The sequence below is a fragment of the Microcaecilia unicolor genome, chromosome 3 (genome assembly GCF_901765095.1).
Source record: "Microcaecilia unicolor chromosome 3, aMicUni1.1, whole genome shotgun sequence".
In the NCBI taxonomy this organism is placed as follows: Eukaryota; Metazoa; Chordata; class Amphibia; order Gymnophiona; family Siphonopidae; genus Microcaecilia; species Microcaecilia unicolor.
Genome location: NC_044033.1, coordinates 61,382,874 through 61,400,669, shown reverse-complemented (window position 1 = coordinate 61,400,669; position 17,796 = coordinate 61,382,874). Strand labels below are relative to the sequence as shown.

The 17,796-nt window shown below is 41.4% G+C and overlaps 1 protein-coding gene and 1 long non-coding RNA gene across 2 annotated transcripts in view; both read left to right on the top strand.

The window, feature by feature from the left end:
- BROX (BRO1 domain and CAAX motif containing) overlaps window positions 1–6,031 on the top strand; it is a 59,575-nt gene extending 53,544 nt beyond the window's left edge. The window contains 2 exon segments of the mRNA XM_030195985.1: window positions 540–699; window positions 4,268–6,031. Of these exon segments, the coding sequence (XP_030051845.1) occupies window positions 540–699; window positions 4,268–4,354 (247 nt within the window). The 3' untranslated portion in view covers window positions 4,355–6,031.
- A 2,881-nt stretch (window positions 6,032–8,912) lies between these two features.
- Window positions 8,913–11,890, top strand: LOC115464244. The gene is made up of 3 exons (XR_003941252.1): window positions 8,913–9,178; window positions 9,483–9,484; window positions 10,506–11,890. It is a non-coding gene; the product is annotated as an uncharacterized LOC115464244 (long non-coding RNA).
- The last annotated feature ends 5,906 nt before the right edge of the window (window positions 11,891–17,796 follow it).

The window sequence follows — 17,796 nt, the reverse complement described above, 5'->3', positions numbered from 1 at the left end:
TCTTGCAAAGTCTACAAAGTGAAGAATAACACACATAGGGGTCCTTTTACTAAGTCACTAGGCCATTCCGGAGTGGAGGAGTGGCCTAGTGGTTAGGGTGGTGGACTTTGGTCCTGGGGAACTGAGGAACTGAGTTCGATTCCCACTTCAGGCACAGGCAGCTCTTTGTGACTCTGGGCAAGTCACTTAACCCTCCATTGCCCCATGTAAGCCGCATTGAGCCTGCCATGAGTGGGAAAGTGCGGGGTACAAAAGTAACAAAAAAAAAAAATTACCACTGGGTCGCCTACTCCTCACCTCACCCACCCCGCACTAGAAAATAACAATTTTCTAGCGCAGGAAAAAGTGCGCAGCAAAAACAGAATTACAGCCAAGTGCCTGGGCATGCCCAGCGGTAGTACTGTTTTGCTGCACTCTACCCATGTGGCAAAACAGCTCTTAAAAGGACCCCGTTGTTTTCAGTACTTTATATATATTTTAGAAAATTACTCCCATATTTCTTTTTGCCTTGATACTAACATGTTAAATTTCTTTTCCAGCTATTTTCAGAAAGTCCCAGCAGAGGCTCCACAACTGGACCTGAAAGCTAATTATGGCCTCGTAGAGCCCATACCTTTTGAATTTCCTGCTGTGAATCCTCAGTGGACACCGGAAACTCTGGCTGCATTTGATCTCACCAAGAGGCCAAAAGATGATAATGTAAGAAATAAGGTTCAAATCCTCAGCTTAGTTGTTTATCTTTTTCACTGTGACACACGTAAAACTAAGTGTGGGCAAAGTGACTGTGATATTGTCTTGCTGTATAAAAGTTCAAAAGAAAATTAAGACCTCTAGAATATACTGAAGACAGGCTATTCAGTTGGGACCGCATTCAGCACTTAATGAGTGGATTCTTTCTAGAGCTTTCTAGAAAAATTAACAGCTTTTTTTTTTTTACCCACATACAACACTTGTTGCTCTGCAGTAGCCCTGTGGCTCCTCTCAGTTTACTTTTATCTATTTAGACCAGGGGTGGGCAACCGCGGTCCTCAACCCAGTCAAGTTTTCTGGATTTTCCAGTGAACATGCATGAGATCTGTTTGCATACGGTGGAGGCAGTGCATGCAAATAGATCTCACTATATATTCATTGGGGAAGTTCTTAAAACCTGATTGGGTTGCAGCCCTCGTGCCAAGGTTGCCTACCCCTGGTTTAGACTATTAGAGGTAATTTTCCTCCTCTCTTGCAGACCCACAGAATTTAGGAGATGTTTCTTCTGTTTATCAGGTCTTCTTCCACCTGCATTGATCTAGTTAGGTTCTTTTGGCACTTTGAAAGATTTATTTTTTGTGTGTGTCAATGCTCAGTAGGGCCATGGTTTTCCTTCAGGGCAGCTTTCTTAAACCACTTCCTCAAAAATCCTTCACCAGACCTTACCTGCCCAGCTATTATCCCTTTTGTATCCAAACTAGGAATGTGCTTTCACTTCTAATTGACATTTTTCATGTGGAGGAGTGGCCTAGTGGTTAAGGTGGTGGACTTTGGTCCTGGGGAACTGAGGAACTGAGTTCAATTCCCACTTCAGGCACAGGCAGCTCCTTGTGACTCTGGGCAAGTCACTTAACCCTCCATTGCCCCAGGTACAAATATAAGTACCTGTATACAATACCTAAGCCGCATTGAGCCTGCCATGAGTGGGAAAGCGCAGGGTACAAATGTAACAATAAATAAAAAAAAAATAAATGTCAAGTCATTCTAATCTGACTTTTATTCTCTACATTCTATAGGAACAGCCCTTTCCAAAGTCTACGGTGATCTGTTCCAGGGGTCTTTGAGTCTCATTCTTCGTGACTTGTCTGCTGTTTGGACACTAATATACCACCTGTTCCTTGACTCTCTTCTGAATTGGTTTTGTTGTTGTTCTCATTGCACTTTTAGTGCTCTTTTGGACCCTCCTTTACCACTAACCCATTATCGGTTGGTGTAACTCAAGGCTGTGTCTTCTGACCTCTTCTCTTTTTATCTCTGTACTTGTTCCCTTGGTGCTCTAATCTTCTTCCATAGCTTTCAGTATCATCTTTATGCTGATGACTCCCTGATCTACATCTCTACACCCAAAATGTTTTTCCTAGTGGTTAGGGTGGTGGACTTTGGTCCTGGGGAACTGAGGAACTGAGTTTAATTCCCACTTCAGGCACAGGCAGCTCCTTGTGACTCTGGGCAAATCACTTAACCCTCCATTGCCCCATGTAAGCCGCATTGAGCCTGCCATGAGTGGGAAAGCGCGGGGTACAAATGTAACAAAAAAAAAAACCTGCTTGTATGACTTAAAAGGGCTAAGATAGAGCTTCGTATCTTCCCCTTAAACCAGGGTTTCTCAACCCAGTCCTTGAGACACTCCCAGCCAGTCAGGCTTTCAGGATTCCCACAATGGATATGCGTGAGAGAGATTTCTATACAATGGAGGCAGTGCATTCAAATTTCTTATGCCTATTCATTATTGATATCTTGAAAACCAGACTGGCTTGATGTGTCCTGAGGACAGAATTGAAAACCCCTGCTCTAAACCCACCTCCCCCTTTCCTCTCTTTCTGTGGAAAGCAATGCCATCTTTTCTGTCTCCTTAGACTTGTAACCTTGGAATCATCTTTGAGTCATATCTCTTTATTTGGTTCTTTCTTTCTTTCTCTCTCTCTCTCTCTTTTATAAATATATATATATATTTTTTTTAATTTCTCTATAACATCCTTCTTTCGTTTCAGAACGCACTACCCAAACCTTTATTCACACTTTCATCACCTTGTGCTTAGACTAGCGCAGCCTACTTTTCACAGGTCTCCCACTGAATCATCTTTTTCCAGTCTATTCAAAATTCAGCCATATGATTTATATTTCACCAATGTCGCTACACTCACGTAACCCCTCTTCTCAAGTCTCTTCTTTGGCTCCCTATCCATTTCCACATACAGTTCAAACATCTCTTGATTACCTACAAGTCCATTCATTCTACAGCTTCTCGTTACCTCGCCTGTTATCTCTCCCTACACCCATCTGCAAGAGCTCTACTCAAGTCAATATTTTTCTTTTTTTGATTTTTCACAAACCATAGCACAATTTTTAACAACAAATGATTGCTGACTAGCTTGGTTCCATCCACCCATCCATATCTCCCCACAAAACTCTTTACCTCCCAATAATTTTATCTGCCACAATAATAATAATAATGTTGTTTTCATAGAAAAATATACATACAAACATTCTATCTTTTCCCAACTCAGTCTAGAACAACCAGTTGTATATATATCCCTCTCACCTATGTACTGTCACCATACTACTGAGGAGTCCCCATTTCACAGGCAACCTGTCCTGTATCCTTTTGAGGGCCATCTGCCCCCACCCCTCCGACCCCAGTATCCCCTGAATGTTATCTCATCCTCTATTCATAAGTTTCCCACTCTGATATTGTGGTTCCTAAGGAAGAATTGTCCCTAATTTGTGAAATAACAATAACAACTTGCCTCCAAAAAATGTGTCCTAATTGTATGTGGATAGCTATTTGTATAACGGTATGAATATTGCCACTATCTGGGTAGAGGTGGTATAGATATCCAGCATGCTCACTGTCTAGTTAGGGGTGCTGAATATCCATGTTTTATTTGACCACCATGGTCAGTATGCCCTGCGGTATTTGAATATTGACCCATATAAAATTACATTTAGAGTGATTATGATTACATTATACTTTGTTTTTCACCTTTAATTTCTTTTTTTAGACCTTTTTATGGATCTGAGCACACAGCTCAGCCTTCCTCTCCTGTTTTTCTTTCCTACATGATTCATGTTGACAATGGGGGTAGGGAGGGGTGGGATGAGAATCCATAGGAGTTGTGAGGAGGTACAGGGACTGAAGAAGGGAGCAGAGCCATTGTTCTCTCCTCTGGTACTTCCACAAGCAGCCTAGGGGAGAAAGAGAGAACTGGGGTAGACTTAGCTCAGCCCACAGCTTACTGTGCAAGAACTCAGCTGAGGGAAGGAGACACTCTGAAGCACAAGTCAAAACTATATGGGTGATTTATAAGGAGAGGAAATTGGAATGCAGGAGTCATTGGGGGGGTGGGGGGTAAGAGAGAGTATATATTGGCAAAGAGGAGAAAAAGTTGATACATGCTTCCTCCAATTCTCCTTCTAATCCAAAAGCAATCTTCAGGTGACCGCAGCTCTGAAGTTCTAGGCATAATAATACTTCTGCCTACAAATCACTGTGAACATTTTTTTGTCTTGTCTCCAGCCAAAGCCACAGAAAGAGGAAGAAGTGAAGCCCATGAAAGAAGCAGATATTAAACCCCAGAAGGATAGTGGATGTCAGATCTCCTAAAAGAGAGTAACTCTTTCATTTCCACCAAGTGCTTCAACTGTCCTGTGCCAGAAGCTTTACTTCAGTGCTCTTCTTTCAAAGTCAAACTAAAAACAAAAATCTCCAAATAACATTTGATACCATGGCGTTTCACTTGGAGTGTGACAGGGTTTGCCCCTTTAGCTGAGACCTACAAAAATGAGCTTACTCCATGTAAGTGCTGAATGAGAGAAAATGCTTTTTAGCCAGGATGGGCACTTTTCATTATGGGCTCCTTCATTCTAATTTAGCATGCACTGTTTCACAATAAAAATGACCCAAACAAATTTCATTGTGCTCAGGAAGAATAAGTCATATTTTATGTAAAATTTGAGTGGAACTTCTTCCATATTTGCAGGAAAAGCAAAATGGGATTCCATAATCACAAGGCGCCTCTGTTATCACTCTTTAGTGATTAGACCTCCTTTACTCAGTTTAAACTCCAGAAGATGATCAGATCTGCAGCACCTTATTTTTGCGTACTCTGGGTAATGTTCTGTAAGTTTGGGCATTAAGGTATTGAACCAATCATATTACATTTACTGACCCTTTCGTGTCTTTCTGCCTTTAGTATCTGGGGAGTTAATCTTTATTGATTGTTTCTTGCAAACTGTACCCATGTGGTTCCCACTGCAAAATGACTGGTCTGATATAATTGTCTAGCCTTTGCATTTAAGTACGATTATCTTTAGCTGTGTAAATATGGAAAATCTGTTTTTAGAACAGAAATATGAGAAAAGCCTGGTGAGTATGTCTTTTATATTATAAAACTGTGGAAATCTTTTGCTTGGTTGTCAGTTTACCCCAGGTAGATAAAAATTACACTGTCCCATGCTGCTACGTAAGCTAAATCTTTTGGCATGATTTTTCAGATATGCTGCAACAATGACCTTGAGTTCAAGTCTCATGGATACTGTACTCATTTGGATTTTGTACTTGCTCTATACCTTTACTTGGGCTTGTGGTTGTGGTAGTCCAGGGATGACAGGTGCCTTCTGAGGTTCATTTGGGCTGTGGGTGGGAAGATAGATCCCCTGTGCATGACACAGCCACACAACAGCTTTGTTATAGTGCTGCTACCTGTTCTGAAAGTGAAAAGTGGCTAATCTTTCAGAAAATGGTGGTAACTACTTTGCTTTGTATACTGAGTAATGGTATATAGTATTTTAGGAGAAATTGATACATCTGTCTCTTTTTAAAACGGTAAACCTCTGTTGGCTGCACTCAAGATTTTTTGATATAGCTCAGAAATATTAGAATTCTTGAAATTCAAAATCTGAAGAAGTAGTAATGCTTAGTTATCTGTGAAGAAATCCTTGGCTATGTGTATTATGCACATTAACATTAGAGCCGAGCACACTTCAGTAAATCTAACACTAATGCTGTGATGAATATAATCACCATCTTAAAGGTAATCAGTGGCTTTTAACTTGAAGTAACTGGAAATATTAAGCCCATTTTAGTGTGTTATGGCAGCTCATCTTACACGGAAAACCATTTGCTATATACAACTATGCTTTTAAAGGCATTCACAGATCCACTTTTTATTTACATTCCTAATTTTGAGGCTAATGTATGAAAGTCTGTGGAAGGACGCGCACTGTTTGGACATCTGAACACTATTTTGCTGTCGGGAATTAAATTCAAATGTGCAAGAGAGTGCGCCTTTATTGTTAAAACTTCATTGAAATTCTTTTCTGAAATCATATTTGTACTTTGTGTGTGCATACCTAAAAGAATGCTTTGCATAATTTCCATCACAGTCCTTCAGTTGCATTGAAATTGTGATAAAACTGACAATAGAAAGTTAGGTGTACTATTTCCATTAAATTAACAAAAGTCAACTTTGGCTCATGAAAAGGCCAACAACACACATTCTCCCCTTGCATACGCTATTAATGATTTTAGTACATGAAATTGACTTTGTAAACTCTTCTACATTTTATTACATTAACCTCTAAGAGATTAATATGATAAAAGGTGCCTAATTTATGTCAAATACATGCATAAATTTTCAAAGGGAAAGTGCACCTCCTTTCTTTTTTGAATATTACCCCATGAAAGGTAACCACATCTATGTACATGTATTTCACAGCAGGTCTCCATTTCTCAGCCTATTTTAAACACACAGTTTCTAAAGTGTTCACGTATACTCACCAGCCCCCTCCACTGCTCCTAGAAACACCATTGCTCACATAGGGCCCCTTTTACAATGTGACAGTAAGCCCAACGCGGGCTTACTACTTGCTAAAAGGGAAGTGCCGCCAGGCTAACGCAGCAGCCCAGCAGTAGTTCCCATCCCCAGTGCACCGCCATATCCGGCGCTACAAATATATATTTATTTTTGTAGCGCCGGTGCGTACCCGGTGGTAATCGGGCATTGCCACTTGCTGCCCGGTTACCGCTGGTTTAGCGAGCCCTTACTGCCACATCAATGGGTGACAGTATGGGCTGCCCCCCACCGAAATGGCCACGTGGCAAGTGCTTCATTTGCTGCATGGACATTTCCTTTAAAAAAAGCAAGACCTACCTTTTTACCTGCTGCGGTAGAAGGGGGCCTCGGCGCGTGTCAAAAACATGCGCCGATGCATGACCCCTCTTGCCACAGCTTGGTAAAAGGGGCCCTTAGTATAAACTTTACACTAAGGGCCCTGTTTACTAAGCTGTGGTAGAGGCAGGTTAGCGATTTTAGCGCATGCTAACCATTAGCGCGTACTAACTGTGTAGGCGCCCACAATATTCTATGGGCACTTACAAAGTGCATGCGCTAAAAATGCTAGCTCACCTTGGTAAATAGGGCCCTAAATTTACACCCACACCCAGTGGGAAATTGTGTAAGGGTCTTGAGCACATAGGATAGTATTTTATGTTTATTTGGGAGTATAAAACATTAACAGTTCTCAAATCTACATTTACAATTTTTGTGGACCATGAGAGGGTGGACATATGAAGCCAAAATATGTTATTCTTCCAACACCAATATTCTTAATGGGTCCGCTTTTTATTTAAAAAAATTTATATTTCATTTATCTGTTAAAATTCTCACTTAAGATTTTCAAGAATAGTAAAAGATATCACCATGTATTAAATGGTACTAGTAAACATTATGAAATTAAATTACTGCTCTGACACAGCCTATTGCAAAACATAGCGTATGTCGGAGGATTACCTTCTGTGAACATGTGGAGAAGAGAATGCATTGAACATACACTTTTTTTGAGAGTATGTCGAGTTGGAAGTTCAAAAATTGTGAATAAATTCTCATTTATCTTTTACTAAGTAAAAGTTTGGTAATCGAGTTTAAAAAAAAAATTTAATTATAAAAAGCAGACCCATGAAGAATATTGGTGTTGGTAGAAGAACATATTTTGGCTTCATATACCCACCCTCTGATGGTCCACAAATTATAAATATAGATTTGAGAATTGTTAATGTTTTAAGTTGAATATCTTTAGTTCTCTTAGATTAAATTGACCACATAATTGGTAATAGTATTTGGGAACATGTAATTAGATGCCATGTCTCTGTACTGGGACTGGTGCTATTTAACATATTTATAAATGATCTGGAAAATGGAACAACGAGTGAGGTGAGTAAATTTGCAGATGACAAAAAAAAACTATTCAAAGCTGTCAAAACACATGCGGCTTGTGAAAAATTGCTGGAAGATCTTAGGAAACTAGAAGACTGGGCATCCAAATGGCAGATGAAATTTAATGTGGACAAATGCAAAGTGATGCACATTGGGAAGAATAATCCGAATGATAGTTACCTGATGCCGTTCTCCTTAGAGCTGGGTCTGGTTCTGCCACTGTTGTCCCCATTGTTTTTGTGGTGACCCAGCTGCATGTAAATGTTCTATGCTAAATGTAAGAATTCTTTAACATTTGTGCATTTCATATAGAACACCTACATACAGCTCTGGCCCCTTGAAAAATGCTTTCTTTTTCCTTCGATTTACATGGAGAAGCATTTTCAAAAGGACGTCAACCATTATCTCTCTCTAATGCCTTCACCCATTCTCTCTCTGCCCCCCTGTGCCTTCACCAATTCTCTCTCTCATGTATGCCCCCTGCACCTTCACCTATTCTCTTTCTTTCATGTGCCCCCGTTGCTTCACCCATTCTCTTTCATGTGCCTCCCTGTGCCTTCAACCATTCTTTCTCTGTGCCCCCCATGCCTTCACCCATTCTGTCTCTCATATATGCCCCCTGCGCCTTCATCTATTCTCTCTCTCTCATGTGACCCCATGCCTTCACCCATTCTCTCTCTGTGCCCCCCATGCCTTCACCCATTCTGTCTCTGATATATGCCCCCTGCGCCTTCATCTATTCTCTCTCTGTCTCATGTGACCCCATGCCTTCACCCATTCTCTCTCATGTGCCCCCCTTTGCCTTCACCCATTCTTTCTCTGTGCCCTCCTGTGTCTTCACCCATTCTCTCATGTGCTCCCCTGTGCCTTCACCCATTCTCTATATATATGTGTCAAAAAAAACACATCCAGCACATAATGTCCAAAAAAAAAAAACCTAGTCCATCTTGCAGCCATTTTTGAACAGGAAGAAACTTTGGGTCTTCCTGTTTGAAAATATGTGAGAAGACATCCTTGGCGTTGGAGACGTCCATCCAGAATAACCAGTTTACAAACTGAAATGTTTAAATTATAAACTGTAGAAAACAAGGCACAAGGATGCCTGGCAGCATTCATATAAAAATGGCGACACAGACATCCTTTCATAGCAGAGTAGTAGTCTAATGGTTAATGCAGTGGATTGTAAACCAAGAGAGACAGGTTCAAATCCCACTGTAACTTTTTTGTAAACGTGATTTCTCCAGAAACAGAAAAAATACCTATTGTACCCGAAATGTACCACTTCAATAGCCTACTCCTGCCAGAATTCTGTGTGACTATATGAAGCGCAGAATTCAACATTTGTGCCAGAATCTGCACTCTCCCCCCCCACCAACTGATACTGGGCCTACCTGAGTAGAGCATGTCCTGATGGTCTATTAAGTGGCCTCTTCGAAGGCAGGAAAAAACCCCACTCTTTCCTGCCCTGCTGCAGCCGCTCTCCCATTGGTGATGTGCTTTTTCAAAATGGCCACTGAGAAGTCTCGGCGGCCATTTGGAAAAAGCATGGAACCAGCAAGAGAGCAGCAGCATCGGGGCAGGAAAGAGTGGGATTCTTTCCTGCCCCAAAGAGGTTCTCCCTCTGCAGCTCCTCCTTCTCCTCCTACCTCATAGGTGTATACAGGGAAAGAGGGCTGTAATATTGGTTAAATTATGCTAAATAAACTTAAATAATTTGCAAATTTTGTGTGCAGAATTTTGAAATTTTGTATGCAGATTTTTTTTTTTTTTTTTACACAGAATTCCAGCAGGAGTAAATAGCCTTCAGGCTTGCAGATGTTCTGTATCTTTAGTTACAGTGAGGGCCCCGTTTACTAAGCCGCGTTGTAGGCATTCTAGTACTTTTAGCGCACACTAAAAAATAGCATGTGCTAAGAGACACCCATATATTCTCTAGCGTTAGTGTACGCTAATTTTTAGTGTGCGCTAAAAACACTAGCGCACTTGAAGAAGCCAACCAGATGATCAATGTGGAATAATGAATTAGACGAGTAATATCTGGGGATAATCAGGTTAATACCACGGGGGGGGGGGGGGGTTCTGTTTACTGTTTAATTGATCTCCTTATCTTGTTTCACTCTCCCTATTTAGTGGTCTAAGGAAGAGAATAGAATTACCTGACTGAAATAATTCCTACATATTACTTTCTCTGTATTTCCAGCAAGTTGTTTTATCGCTTGTAAAAATTTTAATGGTTATAAATAAATAAAAAATTAAAAAAAAAAAAAACACTAGCGCACCTTAGTAAACAGGGCCCTTAGTATTTCTCTGTTCCTGGAGGTAGCCCCAGAAAAAAAAAAACAAATTTGTTACAGTGGAATTTGAACCTGTATCCCTCAGTTTACAGTCCACAGCACTAACCACTAGGCTATTCCTCTGACTTGCCGTAATCCTCCAGTGGTCAACAGCGCAATCAGATCACCTTTTTTGTTACTTGAATGTGCCTGAAACGGGTCTAGAGGCTTAGAGTGAACTCTCGGGATGGTTCTATCATGTAGGTAGCATTATCCAGTGATACCAGATGCACTGCGTTTTGCTATGTAACAACTGAATATGTAAACTATGGTTTTCAACAGGAAAAGGAAGGAACTCTCGCTTAAGATGTGGGACAACCTCCCATGATGTGGAACTGGATACTCTTTGTGGCCTTTTTACTAAACTGCAGTAAAAGGAACACTCAGCATGCGCTACCCGCATGCTAAAAACAAGAAAACTTTTTTTTAGCATTGGGGTCAGGTCTGGGGGTGGAGAATAGGCGTGCCCAGCACTAATTGGTTAGCACAGCTACATTGCCACATGCTAACTGATTAGTGCGTGGTTAACACGGGAGCCCTATGCCTAGAAAATGAGTATCAGTAAGGGTTCACACACCAATGGCCATGTGCTAATGGGGAGATTAGTGCATGGCCATTAACAGATAAAATAAAAATGGGGCCATTTTACTGCTATGTTAAAAGTGGCCTCTGTGTGGGAAAGCCCCATGCTGAGGAGAACGCTGGCCACTTTTCAGCGCATTTTAGTTAAAGGGCCCCTTTTTAAAAAGGAACTCACTGCTGCAGGATTTCTTATGCAATAGTAGCCACCAGGCAGGGTAGTTAATACCCTGGTATGTTAGCCAAGCCATTAATAATAGGAATCTCTCTTACAACTATTGTCATTTCCAAAACTGTTCCTATGAACATTTTGTTCAATTTTAAGGCTCTTACAAAGGCATATTGGAAATCAGAATTCAAAGAGTCCTCCATCCTAAGCCACTGGCATGTACACCCCTTACATTATGCGGATTGGCAAATTGGAGTGAATTTCTTTTTTTATTTTTTAAATGGGGGGGGGGACTTAGGAAAGGGAGGTGACTTCCTTAAAATGAGGTTGATTGACATGATGTTTACTGCCATGTGTGTATTTGAAATGTTACACAATGTACAGAGGATAAAGTTTTCCTGATGGGCCTATAGAGCTGTTTTAAGATAAAATCAGTACTGTGTACACAGTTCAGAGTGTATTACTTCCTGCTGAAGAAGCAGACAAAGAATTATGTATATGTAAACTTATTTAAGGGCTTTTTTCTATGTTTATAGTAATTCAGCATAATGTAAATTTATTTATTCAAGTTACATTTTTCCAAGATAAATTGCTTACCTGTTAAGATATCCTGCCCATAGTCTAATGAAAACATGTCCATATCTTTCTGTATAGTATAAAACATTGCACTTTTTAAACTAAATCTCTCATTTCCCTGCACTTAATATAGTATAAACACTTGCTCGTATATGTCCTCAAATTATTTCTGTCAATCGTATTGTCTAATACCAGAAACAAAGAATCCTTGGGGAAGGGGGAAAATAGTGGAACTGTCTTTCATGGCCTTCACATAAAATAAACTCTGATTTAACTGAAACTTCAAGTATTACTTTTTTTTAAGGTTATTGTTGACTAAAATTAATAATGACCCTTTTGACTCATTACCTTACAACTCAGCAGCTGTAGCTTGGTTCAGCACAGAGTCCCATGATAGCACAGATTCCCCTAATGGCAGAACAAAAGGTAAAAATGACTAGTATGGAGAACCGATAAGTACAAAGCTAAAATTTTATTTAAGGGAAAGATCTCAGAAATTAATAGAGGGTCATTATTCCAAAGGGAGTCTTTTACAAGATGCCCATAGGAATATAATGGGTATCTCAGCGTTTACTGCCAGCTGATTTCTACCATGAGCTAAAAACGCTACCATGGCTTAGTAAAAGACCCCCAATGTGATTTAAAGGGCCAGAAATGGCTCCTGGCTGTTTAAATCTCTTGTATGAGACTAGCCGGGCATATTTATTAGCACTTAACCGGATAGTGCTGCTGAAAATATCAGGTTAGCGCCCAAGCCAAAACTGGCTAGTTTGGAGTCATTCCAGGGATGGAGTCAGCACTTAGCTGGTTAAGTGCCGATACTCAGCACAACTGGCTAGGATAACTGCATAATTGGGACCACATAAAACAGTCCTATCTTTCTGCAGTTCATCATAGCTAGTTTTGTGCTGAATATTGCAATTACTACTACTAATAGCATTTACATAGTGCTACCAGACGCACGCAGCACTGAACACCTGACACAGAGAGGCAGTCCCTGCTCAAAGAGCTTACAATCTAGATAAAACAGACAGACAAGACATTACGGGCAAGGGAAATACAGGGTAAAGGGGAACAGGGGAGGAGGAAGGCAATTGAGTAGCGGTTAGGAGCCAAAGGCAGTAGTGAAAAGGTGAGCTTTCAGCATAGATTTAAAAACAGGTAGAGATGGAGCTAGACGTATGGGTTCGGGAAGACGGTTCCAGGCATAAGGTGCCGCAAGATAAAAGGAACAAAGTCTGGAGTTAGCAGTGGAGGAGAAGGGGGACGACAAGAGAGATTTGTTCAGAGAGTGGAGTTCACGGGGAGGAGTGTAGGAAGAGATGAGAGAGGAGAGGTAATGAGGGGTCATAGAGTGGATGCATTTAAAGGTCAGTAAGAGGAGTTTGAACTGTATACGGAAGCGGACGGGGAGCCAGTGAAGTGACTTGAGGAGTGGGCTAGTGTGGGCATAACTGGCTCTCTTTTATCCAGCCGCATATGCTCAGATATTCAATGCCAGTGCCTGGACGTGGTTTGGCATTGAATAGCTGGCAAGAAAGCCAGCAGCAGTCAGCAAAACACTGACTGCTGCCGGCTGAGTACAGGCCAAAAGTGTGTGAAATGCGCATGGTTTAGTATTTGATGGAATGTTACAAGTTGAAATGCAGTGGAGTGGATGGTGACAGGCCACGGTATGATGTATTTGTAAGTGTTGTGCTGTGCAGGATGAGGAAATTTAAATATTAGAAAAAGGAAGAATACATTGGAGACTCTAAGGGATTCAGCTTATAACTGCGTGCACGCATTAATCGTATGTGAGCTTTGAAGGATTCTGAGAAGGCAAGTGTGCATGTACTTTCACTTTGAAAATTACACCAGAGAGCTTATGCAGTTACGTTTTAAATTTCTGGGTTAATTTTTGCACCTGGGATTAGTTTTGAAAGGAATGTGTGTTAATGTAAACCTCTCCCATGCCTCAGAAATGCTTTCACTTAGCAGTATTATGCTCGTACAAGCTCTACACACAACACATTTCTGCCTAGAAAGCACTGCTTTACCCACAGATGTGCTTTTGCAAATTATCATCTAATTATTTCATTCAGTAATTTGTTGTTATATATAATCCCTTAAATAAAACCCCTGGAACTCAGTATACCTCCAAAGGCTGCAGTCAGGTATTCTTAGCTAAATTCATGTACTACTGAAAATCACACACACACACCCCAGTGTCAATCTTTTACTTGTTAAGGACTGTGCAGTGTGTTTTCCTGAATTATATTTGAACCTGATGGGAAATTTTTGACTGTGCAGAAAATAAAGGCAGACAAATCACTGTAGTCTTGAGTTTGGTCTGGGAGCCTGTCTGCATAATGAACACTATTATATGTCATGACAGGTATGCTTGCAACATGAACATTTTATAAATTAAAACTATAACTGCAAGAAATATATGCTTGATTATGCTGCTCGGCTCTTAACTGATCTTATTCCTTTACCTCCCAACTCACTTGATCTCCTAACAGTTCCATCTCCTAGAATCAACTTATGACTGCTTTCTGCCATCAGCTGCCCATATGCTGGAGCTCTCTTCCACATTAGCATCCACTTGCAGAACTGCCTGTAGTGCAGGTGTATTTATGGGCATTTGGCCTACAGCAATAATTGTTTCCTTGTCTTTTGTCATGTGTCCCAATGGCTTCTCCTGAGTAACCTCTACTATTTCCCCAAGGTTTTTGTCAACTGTTATTTCTGCTTCCATGTTCTCCCATTAACTCTTCTATGTTCCTTATCTTTTAACCCATATGTATTTTTCTGGAGAGGGGAAGGTGGTAGAACGAGAGGACATGAAATGAGATTGAAGGGGGGCAGACTCAAGAAAAATGTCAGGAAGTATTTTTTCACAGAGAGAGTAGTGGATGCTTGGAATGTCCTCCCGCGGGAGGTGGTGGAAATGAAAACGGTAACAGAATTCAAACATGCATGGGATAAGCATAAAGGAATCTTGTGCAGAAGGAATGGATCCTCAGGAGCTTAGTCAAGATCGGGAGGCGGGGCTGGTGGTTGGGAGGCGGGGATAGTGCTGGGCAGACTCATACGGTCTGTGCCAGAGCTGGTGGTAGGAGGCAGGGATAGTGCTGGGCAGATTTATACGGTCTGTGCCTGAGCCAGTGGTGGGAGGCGGGGCTGGTGGTTGGGAGGCGGGGATAGTGCTGGGCAGACTTATACGGTCTGTGCCAGAGCCGGTGGTTGAGAGGTGGGGCTAGTGCTGGGCAGACTTATATGATCTTTGCCCTGAAGAGCACAGGTACAAATCAAAGTAGGGTATACACAAAAAGCACATATGAGTTATCTTGTTGGGCAGACTGGATGGACCGTGCAGGTCTTTTTCTGCCGTCATCTACTATGTTACTATGAAATTAGGCTTTTGATTGTAAACAGTTTTGCTTTTTGTTGAAATGTGGTTTATCTAGTGAATGAACTAAATATAAAACGATCATCATTGTTGAAATGTCCATTACTTGGCATCTGGTTATTGGAAAGGAGAGGCTACTGATTATTATTAGCATTTGTATAGTGCTACCAGACGCACGCAGCGCTGAACACCTGACACAAAGAGACAATCCCTGCTCAATAGAGCTTACAATCTAAAATAATACAGACAAGACAATTAAGGGCGAGGGAAGTATACCTCCTGCTACAGTGCTCTGAACCTTTCCTTGGATAAGCTGCTTGGAAGGAACATGCAGAAATCTATGGTCCCAAAAACATATCAAAAAATGCAAAATATAAACAAAATTCTCTGCACACAGACCTTGGCTTTGCAGACTAAAGAATTTTGCTGAAATCCAAACGACTGATGTCGCAAGCTATAATCATTATGGAGGTCCTGTTAATTGCATTAATCTTGGTATAATTTGATTATAAATTCAGGTGGCGTAGCCCACTTTAGAGCAGCAGGCTGAAAATCATGGTTCAAATCCCATTGCCACTCAAGTTTCAAGTTTATGAAACACTTGATATATTTCTCATTCAACAAAAAAAAAAAAGGCCGCCTTTTGGGCAAATCACTTAAGGGCCCTTTTACTTAGCTGTGGTAGAAAGTGGTCTTAGCATAACCTTACATGGGTTTTCCCTGCATGTTAATTTTTACCACAGTAGTAAAATGGCCAGGTTTTCCTTTTTTGCTTTAATGGCCATGCGCTAAAGTTGCCATTGGCATGTGGCCATTTAAAAAAAAAAAAACACCACTGCCTGCTCCTTGTGATCTTGGACAAGTCACTTAACATTCCATTGCCTCAGGTACAAACTTAGATTGTGAGCCCTCCTGGGACAGAGAAATATCCAGTGTACCTGAATGTAACTCAGCTTGAGCTACTACTGAAAAAGTGAGAGCAAAAGCCGGAGTGGCCTAGTGGTTAGGGTGGTGGACTTTGGTCCTGAGGAACTGAGTTCAATTCCCACTTCAGGCACAGGCAGCTCCTTGTGACTCTGGGCAAGTCACTTAACCCTCCATTGCCCCATGTAAGCCGCATTGAGCCTGCCATGAGTGGGAAAGCACAGGGTACAAATGTAATAAATAAATAATCAGCATGCAGTAATGTGGACACACTAGCTGATTAGTACTGGAACGCCAGCTCTCTGCCTCCAGTCACATCCCCTCCATGCTAAACTAAAAAGAATATTTTTTTAGTGTGCAGGTAGAGTGTGTCAATTGAGAACTTACCGCAGGATGCCTGCGTATGTCTTATGGTAAGCCCTTTCAAGGTGCGGTAAGCATGTTTTTACTGTAGCCTTGTAAAGGGAGCCCTTAATCCTACATCACCTTAGATACAAAATTAGATTTACGCAGTCCAGAGAGCCACTTAAATGTAACTCATCTTGAAGTACTGAGAAAGGAATGAGCTAAAATGCTAAATCCTAAATGAAGGCCACTTACCTAATACACCTTATCTCCTTGAAGATCACACAAGTGAAATGATTTACAAAAACACATTTTTCTAGATGATCTTCTAATGCACTCTCGCGTTCACTTGCAGTTCTTTTGTGTTTATCAGTATATAGCATTAATACCATTATAACCACTAATTTGTAGACCAATGTATATCCAACTTCTGTAAACAGGTACTGACTGCCTTCTAGAGATGAGCATTTATAACTGGGCTAAACATTTACAGAATCTTAATGCAGAGTTGTGACAGCTGGGTCAGTCCACTTGGATATGTGCAAATAAGGGTCAACAACCAAGTTATAGGTGATTATTTTTTGATGGCTTCTTCAAGATAACCTTTTATTGGATTTCTACTAAGCTGTGGTAGGGCTAATGCACAGGTAGCACATGCCAATTCAACTCTACCGCCGGGCTAGCGCGGGTGCCCAGCAGTTATTCTGATGGTGTGTGCTGTTTCCCATGGTAGAAAACCATTTTCTATTTTCTACTGCAGAGGGCATTCCCAGCGGTCCATATTGCCGCACACTGCCTGATTTCCGCACAAGTAGCGCGTGAGCCCCTACTGCCAAGTAAATAGGTGGCAGTAAGGGCTCAGGCAGTAAATAGCTGTGCGTTACTTTTAATATTAGCACCATTTACCAACCCATCAAAAAAAGGCCTTTTTACCTGCTGTGGTAAAAATTAGCTCAGTGTGTGCCAATTTCACATGTCCAAACTAGTGCAGGCCACTTTTTACCACAGGTTGGTAAAAGGGCCCCTCGGTGTTTTTCAACCGATGCCGCAGCTGCTTCCCAGGTGTGCCACGGGAGTTGGGCCAGCTTAATTTGTGGAATGGAGTGTAGTTTTTAAATTTTCTTTTCTCTAGCAATTGGCAGCAGTGAGCAGCAGGGGCGTAGCCAGACACCCAATTTTGGGTGGGCCTGGGTTCAAGATAGGTGGGCAAAAGAACTCCGCCTTGTCCCACAAGTGATTTGGTCTCTCTCTCTCTCACCTGCATGCCATATTGTCTCTCAAACATCCCCTCTCCCCTGCATACCTTTTAAATATCAGATTTTCACCAGCAGCGAGCAGCAACTAATATACACTGCTCATGTTGGCCCTACAGCCAGTGGTGTGCTGGAGCCGGCTCGCACCGGCTCTGCAGAGCCGCTTGTTAATTTTTTAACAATTTTGTGAGCCGGTTGTTGTGCTCCCAGCCGGGACGTGAAGGTTTTTTTTTCCACTATTTGCAGCGGGAGGCTGAAG